At 47.2% G+C, this 23,940-nt stretch overlaps 1 protein-coding gene across 2 annotated transcripts in view; it reads left to right on the top strand.

The window, feature by feature from the left end:
* Positions 1-3,347: 3,347 nt before the first annotated feature.
* Positions 3,348-23,940, top strand: part of ABCA3 (ATP binding cassette subfamily A member 3) — a 46,987-nt gene continuing 26,394 nt past the window's right edge. The window contains exons 1-11 of one of the 2 annotated variants that reach the window (XM_081132193.1): positions 3,357-3,542; positions 9,854-10,061; positions 10,989-11,176; positions 12,328-12,407; positions 12,591-12,855; positions 14,233-14,360; positions 15,089-15,254; positions 17,925-18,184; positions 19,929-20,045; positions 20,329-20,449; positions 23,155-23,328. In XM_081132193.1, the coding sequence (XP_080988319.1) occupies positions 12,354-12,407; positions 12,591-12,855; positions 14,233-14,360; positions 15,089-15,254; positions 17,925-18,184; positions 19,929-20,045; positions 20,329-20,449; positions 23,155-23,328 (1,285 nt within the window). In that variant the 5' untranslated portion in view covers positions 3,357-3,542; positions 9,854-10,061; positions 10,989-11,176; positions 12,328-12,353. Of the gene's footprint in view, positions 3,543-9,853; positions 10,062-10,988; positions 11,177-12,327; positions 12,408-12,590; positions 12,856-14,232; positions 14,361-15,088; positions 15,255-17,924; positions 18,185-19,928; positions 20,046-20,328; positions 20,450-23,154; positions 23,329-23,940 lie in introns of both variants that reach the window. The other variant, XM_081132192.1, reaches the window with a different exon arrangement.

Raw genomic sequence — 23,940 nt, 5'->3', positions numbered from 1 at the left:
GAAACAATCAGAAAAGCATCCCTATTCTAAAACTCTGCATTGAATACCAGCAACTTGGACACTTCTGTACAAAAAAAAAAAAACACCAAACACACACATATATTGGAATATATAAATAGATGATAGATAGGTAGGTAGGTAGATAGATATAGATAGATGATAGATGATAGATAGATAGATAGATAGATAGATAGATAGATAGATGATAGATAGATAGATAGATCATAGAATTTGTGTCCCTGCAAAAGAAATAGGAGCTGACATATTGGTTTCATTTAGAAAGGCATATAATGTGGATATTTATATATCTATAAATGTCAGCCAACTATTGTAATGACCAGGTTTATTCCCTTTTGTAAAGCCATAAGATTTGTTATGTGCTACCATCCACTTTAACTTTTGCTATCAATCTTTTTTTTTTTTTTATTGATTTTTTTAGAGAGAGAAGGGAGAGGGATAGAAAGAGAGAAATATCCATCAGAGAGAAACATCATCCGTCGGATGCCTCCTGCACACACCCACTGGGGATCGAGCCCACAACCCAGGCATGTGCCCTGACAGGGGATCAAACCGCGAATGCTTGGTTCCTAGGTCAACACTCAACCAAGGAGCCACACCCGGCCGGGCGCTATCAATCTTGAGAAATGTCTTAGCCATGGTAATCCCAAGGAGTATGTCATGTAATTCCTCAGCATATATTCATGGTATATGAATGTAATTTACATGCCAGAGAGTGTTAAAAAGCCCAGGAACCTGAACATTTGGGTTCCAGTCTCAACTCCAACACGTGACTTTGAACAAATTATGACCCTATTTGGACCTCCATGTGGAGGGAAACAACTAGATGGAGCTTCTAGATTTGGCTTCTTTTTTCAATAGTGGCCCTGAGCAGAAATTTGACTAAAGTTTCAGTGATTGTTGTGGAACATCAAGTGTCTAGCCCCCTGTAGTCCAGAGCCTGTGAACTCTTTGCACATAACAATCTTGCTTTGACAGTGACCTTCCCTATCATGATTATGATAATTAATATTAACTACAATAGCAGGCACCCTGACATCATTAAGAACAAAGATATAAAATTACTACTCTTTGCAATTGTCTGTCTTGATCTGTGTTGTCATTCTTCCAGTACCCCTACCCTCACCTTCCATCTAGGGGAAATTCTGAGTCAGTCAGCTCTGGATTTGGTTATGCAGAAGCAGGATCAGATTTAGAAAGGGCTGGAAAATAACTGCAAGGTGTAACAAATCTAAGTTGGAAATGGCAAGGTTTGGTTCTTGAAAGAGAAAAAAACTGAGTGAGGAAGAGGCAGAGTGAAGGGAAGGACCGGTCAGTCAGGTCCATAGAGTTTTCTGGTAGGCACTTCGGTTGGGAAGAGGCAGTGTAGTCTGCGAGGACTGATGGGAAGAGATGGTTTTTAAGATGTTTACAACCCCATAATAATCCACGCCCCTACCCGTCCTGTAATTGCATTCAATTGTGTAGTTTTTCCTGTAGGCTCATTATAAAGACCAGGCTATGTAAGTTGAACTCACATTATACAGTACTACCATTTATTTGGCATTTATGTGCCAGGCATTATAATAAGCACTTATACCTTTTCTCATTTGACCCTAAAAACACACCTTTGAGCCCTAGACGGTTTGGCTAAGTGGTTAGAGCGTCAGCCCTCAGACTGAAGGGTGCAGGGCTGAATTCCACATGGGCCCCAGTCAGGGTGTGTGCGGGAGGCAACCAACGGATGCTCCAATGGATGTGTCTCTCTCACATCAACATCAATGTTTTTCTCTCTCTCTCTCTTGTTTCCACTCTCTCTGAAAAGCATTGGAAGAAATATCCCTGGGTAAGGATTTAAAAATTTTTTTTTAAATACCGTTGAGTTTGGTATTATTGCTATTATTATTTTAATTTTAGGAATAGGAAGTTGAGGTTCAGGAAGGTAAAATGACATGCCTACTAGTTCAGGGGTCAGATTAAAATTTAAAACTTAAATCTTAAGGTCTTTGTGACTTTTCCATTCAACAAATATTTACCAAGTGCCTCCTATGTGCCAGGCATTCTGGGATGTAGCCATAACCTAGACAAAATGCCTTTCTTTATGGAGACCACCTTCTGGGGAGGGAGAGGGAAGAAAAGCAAATAAGTGAATACCACTTCAGATAATGAAATGTGCTATGAAAAAACAAAACAAAAACAGGCCACCCGGACGCTCAATCAGTAATCCGTAAGGAGTCTTCAGGTGGCAGGAGAATAAATCTCCCGACTTGGGTCATTGCGGTTCAATCAGTCGCATCCTGATCCCGGAGGCGAGCTGGGAGCAGACAGGAGCTGGGCTGGTCAGCAGGCGGCGCCCCAGAGGCTTGTCTGTCAGCGGAGGCCCCGCAACCGCAGACAGACTGCCAGAGGCGGGGCGGGGCCAGCCGAGCAGCCCGCCGGCGGGTGTGCTTCGGGCCGCTGGAGGATCCTCAGAGTCCTCCAGGTGGAGACAGAGACACTAGTGGGCCAGGCCGCGGTGACTGTGGGGCCCAGGCCTCCCTCACCCAGCCCCACCCCTGCCACGAGACCCTCCAGCACCAAGTGACCCCAACCAGGCCTCGGAACCCTCCCAGCCCCAGGCGACCTTGCCCTTGTCCAGAGACCCCTCCTGCACAGGTGACCTCTGGCCCTGCCTGGGACCCTATCGTTCCCACGTGACTCGGACTCGGCCTCGCTCCCCTTCGGTCCAACCCTACCCATGACCCTCTTGCCCAAAGTGACCCCAATCCAGCTTCAGGACCCTCCGGCCCGGGGTCGCTCCGAACCTAACCTGCGACTTTCCTGCCTGAGGTGATTCTGACCCGACCTCCGGAACCCCTGGCCTCCCCGCCCTTTTGAACTGCGCCCAGTCACCGTGGTCACATCCCGGGATGCCCGGCCTTCCTGCCCAACCCTACGGCCGTTTTCCAGAAAGTTCCTGGCCATCCCAGGGTCTCGTCCGCCCCAGCAGCCGTCAGCACCCCGCCAGACCGGGTCCCCGACACAAAAGACGAGCTGCCCACCAGGGGCGAGGCTGAGCGAGAGGTGCGCACCCTCCCGGTGAGGAGACGGGCACCGCACTCAACAAGACAGGGCTGGAGGGGCAATGGAAGGAGGCCAACGAAGGTCAAGGTTCGGGCGATGACTACTTCAGCGGCTTCGCAGCACCTACGGACAACTCAGTTCTGCTCAGCTTTGGATGTCTCGCCGACCGCGGCGTCGCTGGACCACTTGGGGCCAAGGCCAAGCGAGCGGGGCACTGCGCAGGCGCGAGCCGGGCGGGGCGGGGCACCCGCAGGGGGGGCCCAAGGCGCACGCGCGAGCCGGCCGGCGCGCCCCCTGCAGGATCCTGAGCGGCCAGGTCGGTCCGCCTGTGGCGGGTCGCAGGCGCCCCCACCCCGCCGTGGCGACCTAGCGTCTGTCAGTACCGGCCGCCTCCGCGAGTCTGGAGTGGAGCTGGGGGCCGAAGGAGTGGACCCCGCGGGAGGGCAGCGCACCGGCCGCCGCATCCCGGGTGCCGAGGGTCGGTGAGTGCCGTCAGGACCCGCCGCCTGTGCGCGCCGGCTGCGGGGCCGCTTCCCCGCCCCCGCCGCCCCCAGCCCCAGCCAAGCTGCCCGGCCCCCCGCCCCCTGCCCCGCCCCCGCTCTGCCGGCGCCCACCCGCGCGGGCCCCGCGGGTGCATCTCCCCGCAGCGCCAGGCCGCCCTGACTAAGGCTTCCTCGCGGCTCGAACCTCCCTGGGCGTGTCCCCATCGCGGCAGGCAGGTCGCTGAAGCCTCCAGCCCTCGGAGAAACTTAAACCTTCCTGGAGATAGAATCGCTGCGGAACACTGTGTGCCCAGCGGAGATAAGACCCGCCGGCAGTCATCCAGCAGGCGCTCCAACCCTCGCCTGCTACAGCCCTGCTGCGCCCCAGGCTGGGGAGCCGAGGCAGGGCCTCCGAGGATGCTGCTGGCTCATCTCTCGGTGCAGAGTCCCAATGTGGGTGGGAATCCTCCCCCATGCTGGAGTCGCCTTGCTCCCAGCCCCTCAGTCGCAGAACGGGGGTCTAGTGGGGATCCAGGGGTCCACTGTTAGTGGTGGGAGACAGCAGGAAGGGAACTCTGGTCTAGGTGGAGAGGCCTACAACAACCCTAAGTACAACCTTTTGGGGTCCATGGTCAGTGTGGATTTGGTATAACTTGTTTTTACACGGGTATCTGCTTGCACACAGTACGCTATAAGCTTAATGAGGGCAGGGCCTGTCTCCTGCTGGATGATTTAGGGCAGGTGTATATTCGGTAGTGAATGCATGCCCTCTCCTCACTTCCCTGGATGTGGTTTAATTAAAGCTGTTGCATTGTAGGATTATTTCTGTTTGCCCCTTTGCCTCCCAAACTGGATTGTATCTGGTTGGGGCTTGTACTTGCAGCACACAAGCCAGTGCCTGGCCCATGAGAGGCCTGGAGACTCAGGCAAGGTACAAGTGAAAGAGTTATGCTCTTTTCTCCTGCGCATCTATACCATTTGATTCGGTACGTTTTGATGCTGCCTTTTGTGAACTTGAAAGGATAAAGGCTGTTTTCCTTTAGGAAGTTTGCATCATGGGAAATGTAAAAGAGGAAATAGGTAAAAATGGATGCCCTGAGAATCTCCTCCCCTTTTTTAAACTTCTTAGAGAATTAAAAAAAAAAAAATTGAACACTGATTATATCTGACAAACATTGTTCTGTCTCTAAGGTGATCTACCACCATTCTGATGAGACAGCCTTTTGGAACAAGAGAGGGTAGCTCAAGTTGTTTTCTAAAAAGATGCTAGCCTTCCACGGTGCATGTGCCAGTCTGTCTCATAGGACCCTGTTTTGACTTAGTTTCAACTGGGAAGACCCAGGTAATCATACTCCCTAGTTAACAGTTTCTTCTCCAGACATGCTTCTTGAGATAGCAGTAGACCCTTCTGCTATTGAGTCTGTTGAGGGGGAGAGCATTCTAGAACTCCGGGGAGAATATGGACAAGGCTCTGTGAATGATTGAAAGATTTACTGGACATGGTCCCTGCTCCTGGGGACCTTAGGGACCTTACGGTGGAGTTAAAGAGATGATTTATTCACAAGTGACTGTGACATAAGACAGAACAAGATAAGTGACACATGAGACATCCAGAAAAGCTGCTGAAGGTGTCCAGAGGTGAAGGGATGGCTTTCAGCAAGAGCAGAGGTCTCAACTCTGGCTGCATGTTAGAATCACTTGGGAAAGAATCCCATGTCCAGAGCAGCGTCCAGAATCTCCAGAGATGGGCCTCAGACATCAGTTTCTGTCTTAAATAGCCCCCAGAAGATTCTGTTGTGCAGCCAACATGAAGAACCATTAAACCCTGGTTATCAATGGCTGATTCACAGAGGTGCTAGGACTGGGCTGAGAAATAATAGGTAGGATTTCAGAAGGTGGACACAGATATGGTGGGTGATATTCCAAGCAGACAAAACCACAGAAGGCTCAGACACACATGGGAAAGTGCAAGGTGTGTCAGTAGTCCCTGTCCTGGGGGACTCGTTCAGTGTAGGAATGGCTCAGAGTTATTTGCACATTTGAAGAGATTTGGAGTCAACAGGCAGGTAGGAGCCTTTGCAGGAGCTGAGTAACGAGTTTGCTGCCTTGCTCTTTACAGAAGATCCATGGTTACCTCTCCTGGGGGAATTTTCAGTTGCCCGATTACTTCATTTCTTACACCTAGAGAGGCAGATGGACTAGCAGGACTGGGAATGGGGCTGAGGCCACAGCAGGAGTTAGAAAAGCTGGCAGCGGCACAGATTTTTTAGAACTCTCTCCCAGTAACCTCCCTTGGCCCACATCTTTGGGAAAAATATACCCTACCAACTCCCACCAGGAGCTTTAGTGTAAACCCAGAGCCATGTGATACTGGGGAGATGGCTGCCCCCAAACCTGAACAGAGCTGGTGGTGGTGTTGAGTGTGAGCCCAGCACACTAGGTCTCTACCTGAGCCTCCCAATGCAAATGACCACAGCCTCTAGCCCAGCCTGGTAAGGCGTGGAGGGGGCTGTTCTCAGATAATGACTGAGCCTTATGGATTTCTTCCCACCTCATCCATGCCAGGACCATTTGTGTAAATAAGTCGTCTAAAAACTATTTTTTGTGTGCACTTTCTTGTGTGAAAGATTTAAGCATGTACCCCCATATATTATATTTATTTATAAATTATAGCCATATACTACTGTCCTGAGTATTATGGACATAGAAATATATGCAAATATAGAACTTTTAAAGGGATGAGAGGCAAAGTAAACATGATAAAGTTTTGTCAGTGTACTAATGGTACAAAATCTATTGCACCAACATACACTGTTTTTGAAATAAAACCATATAATCAAGTTTACATCTCATTTATAAAATGGTAAAATATATGCCCCAGCATGTGAAGGTCTGGTTCTGTGTCCTGTTTATTTCAGTTCCTGCTTCTTGTGGTACCTGGTGTTCACAGGTAAACATAACACACCTCACGGAGACACAGAGACTGTGCTATGAGTCCAGTATATGTTTTTCAGTCCCACTTACCGATCATGCAAGGGCTCTTGAATTTGGGCTGATAAATGTTCATGGGCTATCTGTCAGGGAAGCTGGAAATCTGGTTCCCAAAGCTTTTGGTGTGCAGGTGTAGGTGTTTGTGAAATGGTGCTCTTGGAGCATCGTTGTCAACACAATCACAACATCTTCAAACATCCATTTTCCATAAAAGCTCTGTTCTTGGCACAGATTATTTATTTTGAAAGGACGTAACTCTCATGCATTGTCACCTTTCCCTTGAAGGGACTGATTTGAGTATGTTGGCTTGAAAGAAATAAGCCAGGTGATACACTGCTGCCCTTGAAGAAGGTCTCCAGATTTGGAACTTTTTGTGAAAGAAAATGTAAATTTCCTCCTTACATTCTAAATCACAAGATAACCAGTGAACCTCTGTCTCATAAAAGATCTTCACAGGTATTCCTGAGTCACTACAAAGTATGGTAGTACTTTGGCTATTTAAGAGTCTGGTTTTTGTTTTTAATTGACTAAAACCGTGATACCTTGAAGCATGTAAACTCCAACATGTCTGAGAGGCTTAAAGTAAACTAGTGGTCAAGGGCCTGCCATCATCCCCGTGTCACAGAATCTCTCCTCTATCAGGGTGCCCATGGCTGCTGACACACAGGCCAACAAGGGTCCCCCCAGGTATTAAATATTAGTAAAGCCACTTTTTCTCATTTTTAAAGAAAAATACTTATAAGTAAAATTTCTCACCATTCCATTACTTCAGCAGATCATCTTGCTCTCCCCACTTGGAGACCAATAGTGGGGTTCACTGGCAGGGACCATACTCTATAAATGTGCCTGCTAGTTTCAGCCTATTTTTGACAGTGTTTATTGATATTTGGACATTTCATCTGTAGAATCCATTGAATTAGACATTTTCACATATTTACTGTGTACCCCATCCCCAGAAAAAAGATCATGTACTAGGTAAAAGATTAAGCAAAACAAAACACCCTTGAGCAGCATTACTGCACATTTAGACACCCTCTCCCTCCATGCCCCACCCCAGCTCCCTTCTTGACGTAGCATCCAAACCCTCAGTGGTTTCCCCTTCTAGCTTATTCCCTGCTGTTCTGTCCCCACCACTCCGAACTTCTTGCTGTCTCCCCCACACACGCTTTCATTTCTCTGTGATCTAGTAATGCCTTCCCTTTCCAACTAATAAGAAACTTGAAACCAGTCTCCCATGCAGCCTCCTCCTGAGAGCCTTCCCAGAGGAAGCTCTCTTACACACACACACACACACACACACACACACACACACACACACACACCAAATTCAGTCTCCAGAATCTCATGATGCTTTTATTTGGCTTCAGTTTTAGCAATTACAATACATGCAAACATTCAGACTGTGAACTCCTGGGATTTTCATTCCCAAATCCTTAGTACCTGGTACAAGTGCCCATCGCACAGTGGGCACTTGGCAAATGTTTGTTGGATTAATAAATGCTTTTTTGTCTTGTGTATCCTAAAAGGCCACAGGTTCTACCAGCAAACGTTAATTAAGTACCTGTCATGCCTTCTTCAGTGTACACACAGACCTTTAATACTGCTGACTGTTACTGACTCCCGTGTTGATAAGGAAGCGCTTTCCTAGCTGAGATGGATCCTTACCCACCTTGGTCCTCAGGAAAAGGGCCGAGTCCTGGCCAGCACCACCAGCCAGGCCATTTCTCTCTTCCACACCTGTGGTAAAGAGGGCAGAACCATGGTTGTCTGTTCTCTGCCTGACATCAGGAGGTATGCCTGTGGCTTTATTGAGAACCCTCCTTCCCACCCATTCCTCCCTCCAGACCTTTGCAGACTTAGGCTTCCATGGAAGCAGATGTACTGAGCCTGGGACATGACAGGCACATGTGACATAACAGGGTATGTGCCTTGTCCACTTCTGCTTGCTGGTCTTGAGGCTCACTCAGCAGTGACCTCTCTTGAAGCATTAACACCATTCTATTCCATATATGCAGAAATAAAACTTTTTTGCATGGGCATATAGAAATTGGGAGACATATTTAAGCCCCTAATGAGAAAAAAACCCCACAAATTTATGAAGTGGAAGTGTCTGGACTCCTCAATATACACTAAAGAGTGCGGCCGCACAAGGGGCCCCTGAACAACTGTGGGTGCGCATGAACTGGCACAACCCATAGCTCTTTAACAAAAACTACTGGAAAAACCATTTTTAGAGGAATTCTATGTGCCATCAAGAGACTTCTCAGAAATTAGCAGCCCACGGTATGCACTCACTCTGGACCAGTTCAATTGCTCACCTAACAAGCAAATATTGAAATACTCAACAGCTTGTGTAATGTTTAATATCTTAACAGTAAGCAAACAAGCCTTTTAGTAGGGAAAAAAAAAGCTTTCCCTTCCCTTCCTGGCTCTGTCCCTGGAGGATTTAAGTGAGTCTCTGCAGGGAAAGTTTTCAGACATGCTCTTGTGGGGCGGAGGTGGCGGCTTTGCAAGTGGCCAAGTGTTTGCCTTAGAGTAGAACCTGCCTGGGCTGGTTCTGGATCAAGGCCATTTCCACTTCTGGGGACTTTCTGTGCCACCAGGGTCAAGTGTTTTAAGGAACTGTAGCTTCCCTTCCTCGTGTACATTTGCTTTTGTAACCAGAAAGCTTTCTTGGTTTTGTAATTCCGGGAATCTCCTCCTTTAAATTCTTTTTTACTCAAACAGAACAGAAGCAAGTATAGCATTTCATGAGACTTTGGATTAAAGCCTGGCATGTGCAAAGCACAAGCTGAGTGCTATGGGGAGATGGAAATACATAAAATACTTACTAAAGTGGTGGGGCTCAAGGGGCATTTTTTATTTTTTTTCTACTATTATGTTCTAGAGGCAGTATATATGCAAATTTTATAAAGATGTTTACTGCTTTTAGGATACATAGCGATGTAGTGGTATAGTGGTTACAAACACAGCCAGGGAGGTTCAGATCCTGGCTCTGTGGCTTTCTTGCTGTGTGATCCTAGGCCAGGCTTTTCCTCCTGGTTTCTTTGTCTATAAAGGGATAATGATACAAGAAGCCAGAGCTGGGTTAGGAGGCTGTGTAAACACAGAAGTATATACTATAAAAGCTTCTTATCTTTTAACGTAGCAGGAGAGAACAAAGAGCCACCCCTGCAGTCTGGTTTCTGTTTTCCTAAATCAGTATTTCTTTGTTATTGGATCTGTTCTGTTTTAAGTAACATACTTGCGATCTGTTTTGCTCTTTGATTTTCTAAGTTGGTGAGGGATGTTTTATGTTTATTTTTCAAATTATTCTCTAGCGCCCTCCATTTGCCCAAAGGTGGCAGAGAGTCATGCCAGGGAACCCTGGGCCCCTCCTGATGTCCCAAGAGGCGTCAGTGCTCCTGATCTCCAAGGTCACCCTGCCAGCCCCACCCCAGAGCCCTCTGTGCAGGGCTGCCTCCTTTCTGCCAGTCCTCCCGTAGCCCCGGAGGAAACCTGCAGCCAGGAGCCTCTCCCAGGACTCAGGTCAGTTTCCAGATACTGCTGTACAGCCTCGTAGGAAGGTGGAGGGTCTATCTTTCTGCCCCCACCCACCACCACCCTACTTCCTTCCAGACCTAGAGAGATAGGGTTAAGCTTGATGTGTCCTTCCTTGGACAGACCAGAAGACTTCTGTGAACTGTGACCTTTTTTAACATTCCCCTCTTGAGATAGAGGAAGAAAGATCTTCCTCTATCTTGGCCAGGACAGATGACCCTGGGATGACTGGCCCCTCTTAGTCTAACCCGCTTGTAGAAACCTTTCATAAAACACAGGCCTCCATGGATATCATTAAATCACTGCTCTCCTATTACCTGTCTACAATCGATTTTTAAGACAGTATTCCACCTTGTTAATTTTAAAAGAATTGGCATAATTTATTACTTTGCAGCTTAATAGCACTTTGTACTATTTTAGCTTTAATTTTTTCACATTTTAACCATGTGGTTAACTGAAAGCCATATTTTAAATTAATAAGTAACTTCTTACAGTTGTGTTGTCTACACATACACAAATATTTGTTGACTACATTTTAAAGCATAAATTTTGAGTAACTATTATTAGACAGATATGGACACATCTTTCCTTAAAAGAAAAAAAAGCATGAGCTTACTTTGAAAAAAGGGCTTTAATGGAAATTATTTTCAACTGACTGGAGCGAAAAGTGAAACTAGTCATTTTAAAAAAACAAGCTCTCACTCCACGCACACTGGGTTTCAAAGCAGGTCCTTCGGGTAGTACTGTTAGCTTGTGTTCTCTAATGAATGATTGACTAGCCGTTTGTCTGTCTTCCGTGTGATTGTAACGTGCTTAATGGATGGTGTTGGGTTAATATGAGCCTGATCGTGGAGCCAATTCATTGAACTCAGAACTCTTCCCCAGTGAGTCATGGAGGTTTCTTCCCACTTAAAGGACTGTGAGCTGTGAAGGGTTCCTCTCGCTCAACCTGCATCCTCGGTGTGTGGACAGTGACCAGGAGCTTCCTGGGGCCTCCCCTCCTCTACCAATCTTGCTGCCCACCTTAGGTCTGAGCAGCCTAGTCCACACTTCAGCCTCCATGCCCGCAGCTTCCAGAACGTGACTACCTCCTTCTCTAGCAGGTAAGCGTCTGATGACCTCTGGGCTCAGTGTCTCTGCTTCTCACACCTGAAATCTAGTCAAATGGATTTCCCTAAATTGAGAGAGGCCTTTCTTTTATATATATATGTGTGTGTGCGGGTATATGTGTATATATGTATGTACATATATATATGTATTTGTATTTATTGATTGATTTTTAGAGAGACAAAGAGAGGGGGAGAGAAAGAGAGAGAAACATCAATTTGTTGTTTCACTTATTTATACATTCATTGGTTGATTCTTGTATGTGCCCTGACCAGGGATCGAACCCACAACCTTGGTGTATCAGGACCATGCTCTAATCAACTGAGCTACCCGGCCAGGGCTGAGAGAGGCCTTTCTAAACCTCCACTCTTGTTTCTGCTATGTCTTATGCTTGATAATCTCTCAGCAGACTTTCCCAGTTTATGTACCAGATTTAAATATAACATTCATGGTGACAAGATTTTCTTTGGAGGAAAATGACCACTCTTGTGGGAGGCTCACATACCAATGCCCAGCTAAAGCAGGAGATACTGATCCTTAGGATTCATGGTGGGAAGCTACATTCCATCATCCCACCCACATGTCTGCCTTCCTGTGTTCCTGATCCTCGGTCAACAAAGCCAGTGAGGGCCCCCATCCCAGGCCTCTCCTCTCCCTCCCTCCACAGCCCTCTCCAAGCTTAGAAATCGCTCCCCAAAGCAAGCACACTAAGCTGAGTTTCCTTTTACCGGCTCTGTGTTGGGTGAGAGTAAAGCCAGTCATGGAGAGGAATTCCATCAGCCTGAATATTTTGCTAAGAAATAGCACATTCAAATGAACTACAGAGAACATCTGAATAGCTTTTATCAAATGATAAATGCCACTCTAACAGTTACATTGCATATAAAAGCCTGTTGTTGATCTTAAGTTTCAGGAAGAAAGAAGGTCAGTTTCCTAAAACAGTGTGCTTTTTTAAACATAAGGAATAGAACTATTGTTTCTCTCTCATGTGTGCTATTTTGAGTTAAGATGATACAAAAAAAAGTGAGAAACATGGAGAGGTTATGTATCGCAGGATTCAATCTTCCCCACTTTCCCCTGTGCTCCCCCAAACACAAAACCTATTTTCGTGGCACACCCTAACTTTTTGTCTTTGGTCTGTAACTAGTGCTGAGGGTCCCTGCAGGTGAGAGGATGGCAGCACTCAGGCAGCTGTCACTCCTGCTCTGGAAGAACTACACTTTGCAGGTATGTCTCACTCTTGGGGACATGGCAGAAAGAAGTGCATGCCCACTATGTGGGTTCCTTGGGAGGTAGGGGCTTAGGGCGTGAGTGAAGTTTGGAGGAGGGGGTCTCCCCAGGGGAGGGGACTCTGTGAGCCCACTCCTGTGCCTCTCGATCCATTAGCATGTGATTTCATTCCTCTTCCAGAAGCGGAAGGTCCTGGTGACGGCCTTGGAACTCCTCCTACCATTGCTGTTTTCTGGGATTCTGATTTGGCTTCGCTTGAAGATCCAGTCAGAGAACGTGCCCAAGGCCACCATATACCCCAGCCAGTCAATCCAAGAGCTGCCCCTGTTCTTCAGCTTCCCTCCTCCAGGAGATACCTGGGAGCTTGCCTACATCCCGTCCCAGAGCGACGCCGTGAAGACCATCACAGAGACAGCCAAAAGGGCATTGGTGATCAACATGAGAGGTGAGATGTCCTGTGGGATCCTTCCCTCTGTGGGGTTCAAGGCCATTCTCCAGACGTAGCATCTCCTTTGTTGGCCGTGTAGCCAGGGTGAATCCCCCAACTCTGTGTTAGGTCTTTTTTTTTAAATTGATTTTTTAAAAATTTTCTTTTTTTTAGAGAGAGAGAGAAACATCACTTGTTATTCCACTTATTTACACATTCTTTGGTTGATTCTTATATGTGCCCTGATCAGGGATCAAACCCACAACCTTGGGATATTGAGATGACGTTCTAACCAACTGAGCTATCTGGCCAGGACTTGTGTCATGTCTTATTATAAAGTAGGCACCAGAGTTGTGAGGGCCAAATGAAGTGATGTGTGACAGCTTGAGCAGCACCTGATTACCCACAGGGAAAATAGGTGGCCACGTACCCAAAGAAAGCTCTTTAATTACAGGGGCAAGATGCAGTTCGAGAGCACGGTGCCAAGGACCTTTTCAGGGATGTGGTTTTGGGAGGACAGCTCAAAAAAAGAGTCATTAGGCCCTAGCTGGGTGGCTCAGTTGGTTGGAGCATCGTCTCGTACACCAAAGGGTTGCGGATTTGATTCCCAGTCAGGGCACATATCTAGGTTGTGGGTTCGATCACAGGTTGGGACGTGTACGGGAGGCAGCCAATTGATGTTTCTTTCTCTCCCCTCTCTCTTCCTCTCCCTCCCTCCCTTCCTCTCTCTCTGAGATCAATAAAAGCATATCCTCAGGTAAAGAATTTTTTTAAAAAGTGTCATGAGGAAGCTTGTAGAGGGACACTGCTGGTAAATATATGCTAGTCACCTTTTCCAGCTCTTTGCTTGCAGGATAAAAAGTATTATCCCTTTTTTCCCCCCTCTTAATTTTGGTATAGACCTCCTGTGGCTTGTTGAATTCAGTATAGCAAACACTTAGGAGCAGATCCGTCGTCCCTCACTGAGTGATTACAGTAAAACCCTTTATGTGAAATGGCATCTGGGTGATAGAGAATCATTTAACAAGCTATATGTTAGTGTCTACTCACATTTTTAAAGTACACCATCATGGCGATAAGAGGGCTATCCCTGGCATTGGAATCCAGTGCAGGGTGACCACCCTCATGGAAGAGGGATATGGACTTGGCATTACTGCCGGCCCTGCCTCCAGTCTCACCAGAACCCAGGGCTGGCTGTGATTGCGAGGTTCTGCCCATCTTCACAGCAGCCTACCTCTCTGCCAAAAACAAAAGCCTTCTGAGGTCTTAGGAAAGGTTTACACAACCCTAGAGAAACTTGTAAGTTTTCGGTCTTTTATCTGCAAATGACCAAACCGTCCAGATTTTTCAAGTGGTGCAGAAGATTGGGCAACTCAGCTTCAATGCTCTTCACAGTTCGCGGCTTTCCCTCGGAGAAGAACTTCGAGGACTACATCAAGTATGACAACCGCTCCTCCAACGTGCTGGCCGCCGTGGTGTTCGAGCACACCTTCAACCACAGCAAGGACCCCCTGCCCCTGGCGGTGAGGACTCAGCCCCACAAAGCCGAGTCCTTCCCCCACTACCCCACCCCAAACTAATTCAGCCTAAAAAAGTGCTCTGCCAGCCTAGGAGGAAATATCTGACTTTCCCCTTGGGGCCAGTATTGCCATCTTGGTCCCTACTTGAGGGAGCCCTGGGGATGTTTAGCCCATCAGGCCTGAGCAACTTAGAAACCTTACCTGCTTGAAGACAGCAGCCTATAAGCCATCACCGTAGGCCCGTTTATGTCCTCTCATTTCATAAAAGATGTTACTGGTCTCCAGGCTTCTTTGGATAGAGTCATATAGGATAAGAAAGTAGCAGATACTTAGGACTGAAATATAGATGTGGCATTAGCATTTCTATTACGTATTTAAAACAAACCCCCAAAAAAGCTTTTTGCTTTTTTGGCATTAAGACTGGGAAACCATCAAATCCTTCTAGCATTATTTTGAAGGCCCTCCACTTGTGTAGAGTTCATGTGGGTAGAGGGCAAAAGAGGGACCCAGGAACACCCCAGGTGCCCCTGTGGGGCTCCCTGTTCCCCCCGGGGCAGGACCACTCACTCGGACATTCAGAGACCACGTGGACATTGACGGAGGGCGGGCAGGGCACTGGGAGTGGTGAGTTCACAGAATAACAGAGTTCCCTAACCTCTCTCATTTGATAGAGAAGTTTGTTCCTCTCTCTGGATGCCTCAGAGCAGTTGGTTTTCTCTTTGTTTCCACAGGTGAAATACCACTTACGGTTCAGTTACACGCGAAGAAATTATATGTGGACCCAAACAGGCTCCTTTTTCCTGAAAGAGACAGAGGGATGGCACACCACTTCTCTTTTCCCACTTTTCCCAAACCCAGGACCGAGGGAACCTGCATCCCCTGATGGTGGAGAACCTGGTGAGAAGCACCTTTCGAGTCGTGCTACCCCTACCCCAGGGTGGTGACTGGTGATAATCACATGGGGGAAACCCACCTTGCATTTCTCTGCAGAAATACTTTTTAGGAATATTTGATCTTCTTTGTAAGAGAAGGAAGAGAACATCCTGGAAAACTGTCTTCTGTAAGACTAAAATAATCTTTGAAAATAGCAAAGGCTCTCTTCCTGTTTCTCAGAAGACACTGCTCTTGAATGAAACATTTATATTTCAGTTTTTAGGGAGCTTCGGTTTGCATTGAATCTTTTGGGCTTGGTTTTATGTTTTCCTTCTCCTTGCCACCTCTGTATACAGTTTTATAGGCTCTTTAAAAAAACTCTGTGGTTGTTTAATTGGTCTGTGGTTTAATTGAGTCAGTGGAACATTTATAGAAGTTGAATCTTAGGTAGCTATATCCTGTCAGTGCTTTATCTGTCCCATGTGACTTTAGCAGGTAGTTGGCATGTTTGTCTCCTCTGAAGCATGGTCATATCTTGGAACATGCTGGATAGCCAAGAAGTAACAGGACTAGACGTTGCCCTCAGCTGAGACCCAAGTGTAGGTTCCATAGCATTCAAAGTGTTGGCAAAGAACACAGGATTCCAGAGGGTCTGCAGGAGGCAGAGCTTGTTAGAGGATTTGATGGAATGACCCAGGGATGTCCCTAAATGGAGAACCAGACAGGCAGGAGGGAGGTAGGAGGCAGAATGTGTGCAGCCAGGGTTTATGGATGGTCTGGTGTCAAGGCCTGTTCCAGGACAAGATTTTAAACCCAGAGGAGGAACTAAGAGGAACAAGGCAAGGTGAGGTGCAAGAGGCCCCAGAATGAGGTTCTGGACAGGTCACCAAACCTGGAGCTAAGGAAAAACCACATCAGTAGCAGGAGACACTGGCTGCTGAGACCCAGGGGGCTGGGCTAGAGCTCCTGCTTGTCTGGACAAATCCCTAGGCTTAGAAGCAACAGAAAAAAGTTCTCAGGAAAAGACTGACAGATTTCAAGGACATGATATTGACATAAAAGCAGGGGACAGGGGAAAACATTTTCAGCAAGTGACAAAGGGTAAATATCTTTTGTTATATAAAGGATGTGTACAAAGCAGTTAGAAAAGCATGAAGACTCAGCAATGTTGTCCCCCAGCCCACCCCTAAAGGTCCATTCCTTAGACCCACTGATTCCCCTGATAAGAAGTTAACCCTGGAATAGTCTAACAGAAGGAGAAAACCCATATGCACACATATGTTCACCATAGCTTTACTTGTGGTCACAAAAATTTTAGCAATGGGAAACGACTGATTGCAGAGTGATGGCATCATCCCTCAGAGTGTTGAGCAGCACACAAGTCGTGAAGATGAAGACCATGTGGTAACATGGCAAAGCCTCGTGAGAGAGCTGTATGTGAACAGGCAGGCAGGATATTTCGTGAGGGAGTTGGTGTGATGTTATGAAAGACATTGGCTTTGAAGCCCATCTCACCAGAGTCCCATCTCACCTTTGCCGTGCCACTGGTTGTGTGGCTCAACTGCCCGGGTCTCAACGATCCCTTCTGTTCAGTGGGGATATCATTAGCTCCCCTGCAGGTGTGTTGTAAATATGCGAATCAAACCCCCACCCAACACAACAATGGGTGACCTTAATTGAGCACCTACTATTACCATAACCATAAAAACACTTAAACCTAAGGGCAACAGAAGAAACACATGGTACCTGTGTGGAGGTATGGTTGGCATATTGCTTTTCTCTTTCCTAGAGGCTGGAACACAGGCAGTTCTGTGTTAGAGGACATCAGATTTCTAAATGTCACTGTATTTTATAAGTGAGGGTACCCACACCACCCAGACCTGCACCCCTTGTTCCTCCTCTGTTTCTTGGGCTCAGGCCTCAGAAGCTCAGGCTGCCTTTTTCTCTCCTGTGGCCATGCCACTCCTTCCTTAGGCTCAGTCCCTCCCAAGCTTAGCTCTGGACTGGAGTACCATATCCCCAGTTTATCACTTCCTCCCACGCCCTTTTCACTTTAAGAATTTTATTACAAACCACTTTGGGGAGTCTAAAAGGGCCAGCACAGAGAAACCACAGGTACACAAAGGTCTTAAGGAGTGGTCTTTGGGCTGTGGTGCCTGCCTCCTTTTGAGATGGTAACTCAAGGGTAGAGCTCTCTAGTCAGCAGAATTATAGCCCTCCAAAGATGTCACATCATAATCCTCATAACCTGTGAATATGTCAAGACACATGGCAAAGGGGAATTAAGGTGGCAGGTGGAATTAAAGTTGCTAATCAGCTAGCCTTAAGACAGCCAGATTATTGTCGGTTATCCCAGTGGGCCTTCGTAATCACTAGGTCCTTAAAAGTAGACAAGGAAGGCAGAAGAGAGGGTAAGAGAAAGATGTGATGGCAGCAGCAGGTCAAAGAGATGCTGCCTGGCTGGCTTTGAAGGGAGAAGGAGGGGCCAGAAGCCTGGGAATTCTGGAGGTCCCTACAAACTAGAAGAGTGAGGGAGACCTTAGGGCATTAGGTGATGTCGCTCTGTGGCCCCATTCAACAGGGAGACCCTGGTATAGCTCAGTGCTCATGACTGAGGTGGGAGCACCCCATGCTGCAGCTCTTCCAACACATGTTGACCGCATGTGTTAGAATGTCCTGTGCTCCCACCCTCAGGGTACATCCGAGAAGGCTTCCTGGCTGTGCAGCACGCCGTGGACAGAGCCATCATGCGGTACCACACAAACGCCTCCACGCACCAGCTGTTTGAGAAGCTCACCGTGATCGCAAAGAGGTTCCCATACCCGCCTTTCATTTCGGACCCCTTCCTCGTGGCCATCCAGTACCAGCTCCCCCTGCTGCTCATGCTGAGTTTTATTTACACCTCACTCACCATCATCAGGGCTGTTGTGCAGGAAAAGGAGAGGAAACTGAAGGTAACCTGATTTGCATTTGGCCTTAAAACATTTGGCAAGTTGATTCTAGGCACAGTGCCACTGTGGGGTGGTTGTGTCCCGGGCCCTGTTGTTGGGCAGGCGCAGCTTGTGGGTGCTGGAGCCACAGAGCAGTTTGGAGTGAGGCAGGCGTCATTTTGGGGATTCTTTGAAACAAGTCCTGATATGCCCAGATTTTAAAAACCATAAGAAAGCACCATATTTTGTGTGCAGTATACTAAGAACTGAACGTGGCCCTGGCGCTGCTTTGTCCAACGCGGGAGCCACAGCTCTGGGGCTTTCAGCACTTGCGGTGTATCTGGTCTGAACTGAGTCATGCTGACACTGTAAAATGTACACCAGATTTTTGAATACTTAGTATGAAAAAAAGAATGTAAACTGTTCCATTAGTACTTTCTATATTCACTATATGTTGAAAAAACAATATTTTAGACATATTGGGTTAAGTAAAATACATTGTTGAAATTAATTTTACTTGTTTCTTTTAACTTTTTCTTTGTGACTACTGTAAAATTCTAAATTACGTATGTGGCTCGCAGTCTGTTTCTGTTGAACAGAGCCACTCTAGAGATAAGAAGAAGCTGGAAAATCAACAGCCTGGCTTACAAGAGACAGTCAGTGCTGGTTCCCTCCTCCAGACTAGCGCTATCCAATGGGACATTCCATGATGATGGATGGACATGTCCAGTGTCTGTTGTCCAGTACTGTCACCACTGGGCACTTTTATTAATTTCAATTGAAATAGCCTCATGTGGCCACTGGCCACTCCGTTGAGCATCACAGCCTTATGTGTTCTGGGACTCTCTGGTCAGTTTGGTCAGTGGAATAACTGGGTTTCCTCACCACACCTCCTGACAGACTGACTGGGGGCCTCGAGGAAGGCCTGTCCCCAGCATCACTATGCTCTTGTCCTTCCTGTAGGGGCCCCTGCCCCTCACAACAATAGTCTGTACCCCTCATTTCAGAATAGTAGGAGGAGAGGCAGTGCCTCTGGCTTTTAAAGAATTCCCACAGCCACTGTTGATCCTGGAACAGCCCTGCAGCCACACTTTGCAGCAAGGGCATAAGTGTGGTTGGTACTAGACAGTGGAGGGGCCGGGCTCCACTCTCCTGACTCAAAACCCCAACACCAGCTGCCCCACCACACAGCTTCTTGGGGGTCAGTCAGGGGTACCCAGAGAAGACTGGGAAGCACAGGCCAGGAGTTTGGAATTGCTCCAAGGAATGAAGGACTGCTGAGGGAGTTCATTAGCTTAGTCAGCACAGTGCATGCCCACCTCAGGCCCTAACCAAAGCACGAGGTTATGGGAAAGGGGGCTGTAATGGCTGAGTAGAGGGCAAGGGAGCACACTCGGGTGAAGGGAAAGATGGCTAGTAGTAGCTGGGAATCAGAGGGCAAAATTCCTCATGCCCCAAGGTCAAGGACTGACATACCAGTAGGACCCATGTCTTCTGCCTCTGGCCAGTGTGAGTGTCACTGCTCCTGCCCCTGGCCTGTGGTGCAGGTGTCCCATGTCCTCTTTTGGCCCATGTATGACACCGCACATCTGCAGTCACACTCACACACACAGAGGTTCTGAGGAAAGTCCATGTGAGGAAGGTCCGGGGCCTGGCATGGCAGTGGGAACGTGCCCAGGCAGGGGCGTCGGGCAGGTGGGGTGTCGGGGAGTGCGTGTCTGCGTATGCATTAGAGCTTGTGCTGGAGCGCGTGCCGCTGTTCCCCCAGGAGTACATGCGCATGATGGGGCTCAGCAGCTGGCTGCACTGGGCTGCGTGGTTCCTGCTCTTCTTCCTCCTCCTCCTTGTCGCCGTCTCCTTCATGACCCTGCTCTTCTGTGTCAAGGTAAACGGGGCTTCAAGATGGGGTCTGATGTCAAGAGCATGGCATTCAATTCGATGGGAGAGCCAGAGGCAGCCTTAGTACCAACCACAGAGCCCCCAAGATTCCACGATTGCAGATTTCAGGGGAGCCGGCCTGGGCTCAGTAGAGAGGGGCAGTGGTTTCCCGGTCAGCGTAGCCCCTTCCCCGCCCCCCACCCGTTTCACTTGTGGCCAGAACATTCACTGTCTCCACCCTCGCTGCTGTAACCTGTGCGTGCTGACCTCTGGGGTGGCGCATCACGCAGGTGAAGCAGGACGTGGCAGTGCTCGCACACAGCGACCCCTCCCTGGTGCTGGTCTTCCTGGTCTGCTTTGCCATCTCCTCCATCTCCTTCAGCTTCATGGTCAGCACCTTCTTCAGCAAAGGTGAGTCTTCCTGACCCCTGGGAACAGAGGACAGTGGGGTGATAAAGCCCCAGAAAACCTGGCAGTTTCATTTGGCATAAAAAGAAATAACCCAGAGAGTGAAGAGTTTTTGTACTCTGCACCTTCCTGTGGACCCAATTTTCTGGGTGTTGAAGTACATCCCTGAATAATTATTTTATTTTATTTTTAATTATAATTGACATACAGTAAGTATATTAGTTTCAGGTGTACAACATAGTGATTCAACACTTATGTACCTTACGAAGTGATCACCGCAATAAGTCTAGTAACTATCTGTCACCGTACATAATGTTTCCTATGCTGTATGTTATGTCCTCATGACTTAGTTTATAATGGGAAGTTTGTACTTCTTAATCCCATATGGTATTTGTCTGTCTCTGTCCAACTTCACATAATATAATACTCTCTAGGTTCATCCATGTTGTTGCAAATGGCAAGATTTCATTTTTTATGGCTGAGTAATATTCCAGTGTGTGTGTGTGTACCACATCTTTATCCATTCATCTATTGATGAACACTTAGGTTGCTTTCATATCTTTGCTATTGTAAGTAAGGCTGCAATGAACATAGGGGTGTATGTATCTTTTTGAATAATTGTTTTTGTTTTTTTCAGATAAATACCTAGGAATGTAATTGCTGGGTCATGTGGTAGTTCTATTTTTAACTTTTTGAGGATTCTCCATACTGTTTTCCATGTTTGTTACACTAATTTACACTCTCACAAATAGTACACGGGGGTTCCCTTTTCTCTATATCCTCACCTACACATTTGTTGTCTTTTTGATGACAGCCATTCTGACAGATGTGAGGTGGGATCTCATTGTGGTTTTGATTTGCATTTCCCTGGAGATCAGTGACGTTGAGCATCTTTTCATGTGTCTGTTGGCCGTCTGTATGTCCTTTTTTGGAGAAATGTCTATTTAGGTCCTCTGTTTTATAATAAAATGTGTCAACATTTAGATCTGCATAACTCAAGAAGCAGTATTTTTCACCCAGCTGGGCATGGGTCAGCAGTTGAGCATCGACCTAGGATCCAGGAGATTGGGGTTCAATTCCCGGTCAGGGCACATTCCCGGGTTGTGGGCTACAGCAGATCAATGACTCTCTCATCATTGATGTTTCTCTCTTTCTCTCCCTCTCCCTTCCTTTCTCTGAAATCAATGAAGATTTTTTTTTAAAAAAACGCAGTACTTTTCAAATGACCAATGTTACAAAATCATGCAAGAAGCTTAATCCATTTAAAGTGCAAGTTAGACCAATGGATTTCAGTGTAATGGTATGAAAAGGTCACTGGTTAGTTTTATTGCACATGGCACCTAACCTTTAGGAAACTACCACCTGTTGAATGGTGTAGTGTCAAAAGAGAATAATCCACAGATATCTGAAAGGCCCTTTTCTAACTACTTATCCATGTGAAGCTGATTTCTTCATTCACTTCACCCAAAAAATGTGACACAACTAAGTGAATGCAGAAGCAGCTGTGACAATTCGGCTGTAATCTAAGTGAAACATGCAGAGGCTTGCAAAAGTATAACACAATGCACTTGTCTCACTAAATAATGGGAAATAGAGTTGTTTTTATAAAAATATTTATGTTATAATGGGTTTATTATCTTCTTAAAAATCTATAAATTTTCTTAGTATTAATTCCCAATGCAGTAAACATTGATGTGTGTGTGTGTGTGTGTGTGTGTGTGTGTACAACCCACATAAACAAAAGTTCTTTGATACCCATAATAATTTTTAAGAGAGTAAAGGAGCCTTTTTTTTTTTTAATATGTCTTTATTGATTTCAGGGAAAGGAAGGGAGAGGGAGAGAGAGATAGAAACATCAATGATGAGAGAGTCATTGATTGGCTGCCTCCTGCAGGCCCCCCACTGGGGTCCAAGCCTGCAACCTGGGCATGACCGGGAATCGAACTGTGATCTCCTGGATCCTAGGTCGATGCTCAATTGCTGAGCCACGCCCATCCAGCGGAACTAAAGGAGTCTTAAGACCAAAGCATTTCAGGGCTGCCAGTATGGACTAAAGTCACGCTGTTTTCCCCACACCTCCATGACCCAGTCCCCACCTCTCTCAGGTCTTTCCCACCTATCACCTCATCAAAGCCTTCCCTGGCCATCTGGTCACAGTCACAGCCCCTGACCAGGGAACGTCTTGTCCTCATTCTTTGCCTTGTTGCTCGTTTGTTGACTGTGTGCATCCCCACTGGATTATGAACTCAGGTGGGCTGAGGCTTTGTCTGTCTTGTTTGCGGCCGTCTCCCTGGCGTCTGGAGCAGGGCCTAGCACAGAATAGGCGCTCAGCGAATATCTGTGAGATGAAGGAGTGAGTGAAAAGGGGAAGACCAGGCAAGGAGCGAGGCTGGGGTGCGGGGCTCAGTGTTGGTCATGTCAGGTGCGCAGTGCCAAGGCACCTGGAGGTGAAGTCTGTAGGAGAGGGCCGGAAAACCAATGCGGCGGCCCAGGATGAGGAGGACCCCTCCGCCCTGGGCGGGGTCACGTTCCCTAGGGCACAGGCACCCAGACTGGAGAATAGACTGCAGGCCAAGCTTCCAGTTCCCCAGCACCAGGACCTGTGTCCCAGAGAGGAGGTCCTGAGGCTCATGGGCTTCCTTCTGACACATTCATGCAAATTCTCTCCCATGATTTTATTGCACTTACCTTTCTCTCCCCATCTGTAGCCAATATGGCAGCAGCGGTCGGGGGCTGCCTATACTTCTTTACATACATCCCCTACTTCTTCGTTGCTCCTCGATACAACTGGATGACTCTTAGCCAGAAGCTCTTCTCCTGTCTCCTGTCCAATGTTGCCATGGCAATGGGAGCCCAGCTCATTGGAAAATTTGAAGCAAAAGGTGAGTATTTTCCTTTTCACAATCTGCCCTTGCTGATTCAGTTATACCTAGAGAGAGTCTAAGCAGAGGCACCTCCAGCTCCGATAATAGACACATCAGGACAGCTAAGTGAGTGATGCATTTGGAAGCCAGGTCGTTGGCATCCACCACTTGGCTGGTGTAGTCCAGGCTTTGAGTTCCCTCGAAGCTCTGCCTGGAACCAGCTATTACTGCAGGAAAACACTAGATGTGAGCGTCTGCACCTGCCGACATGGGATTCCATTCAATTACCTCTGAGTTTTTGCCTGCATCAGGAGGCATTCAGAATTATTACATGCCAGGTCTCAAAATCCATGTTTGGGTTTTTAAATAATAGTTTATTTTCCAATTACAGATAATGTATAATATTATGTTAGTTTCAGGTGTACAACCCAGTGATTAGACATTTATATAACTTATGAAGTGATCACCCCAATAAATCTAGTACCCATCTAACACCCTGTATAGTTATTACAACACTATTGGCTATGCTGCACTTGACATCCCCTTGACTATTCTGTAACTACCGATTTGTGCTTAATCCTTTCACCTTTTCACCCAACTCCCAAATCCCCCTTCCATCTGGCAGCCGTC

Source organism: Miniopterus schreibersii, assembly GCF_964146895.1.
Source record: "Miniopterus schreibersii genome assembly, chromosome: 3".
NCBI lineage: Eukaryota > Metazoa > Chordata > Mammalia > Chiroptera > Miniopteridae > Miniopterus > Miniopterus schreibersii.
The sequence above is the reverse complement of the archived record's forward strand: the minus strand, read 5'-3'. Positions and strand labels throughout refer to the sequence as shown.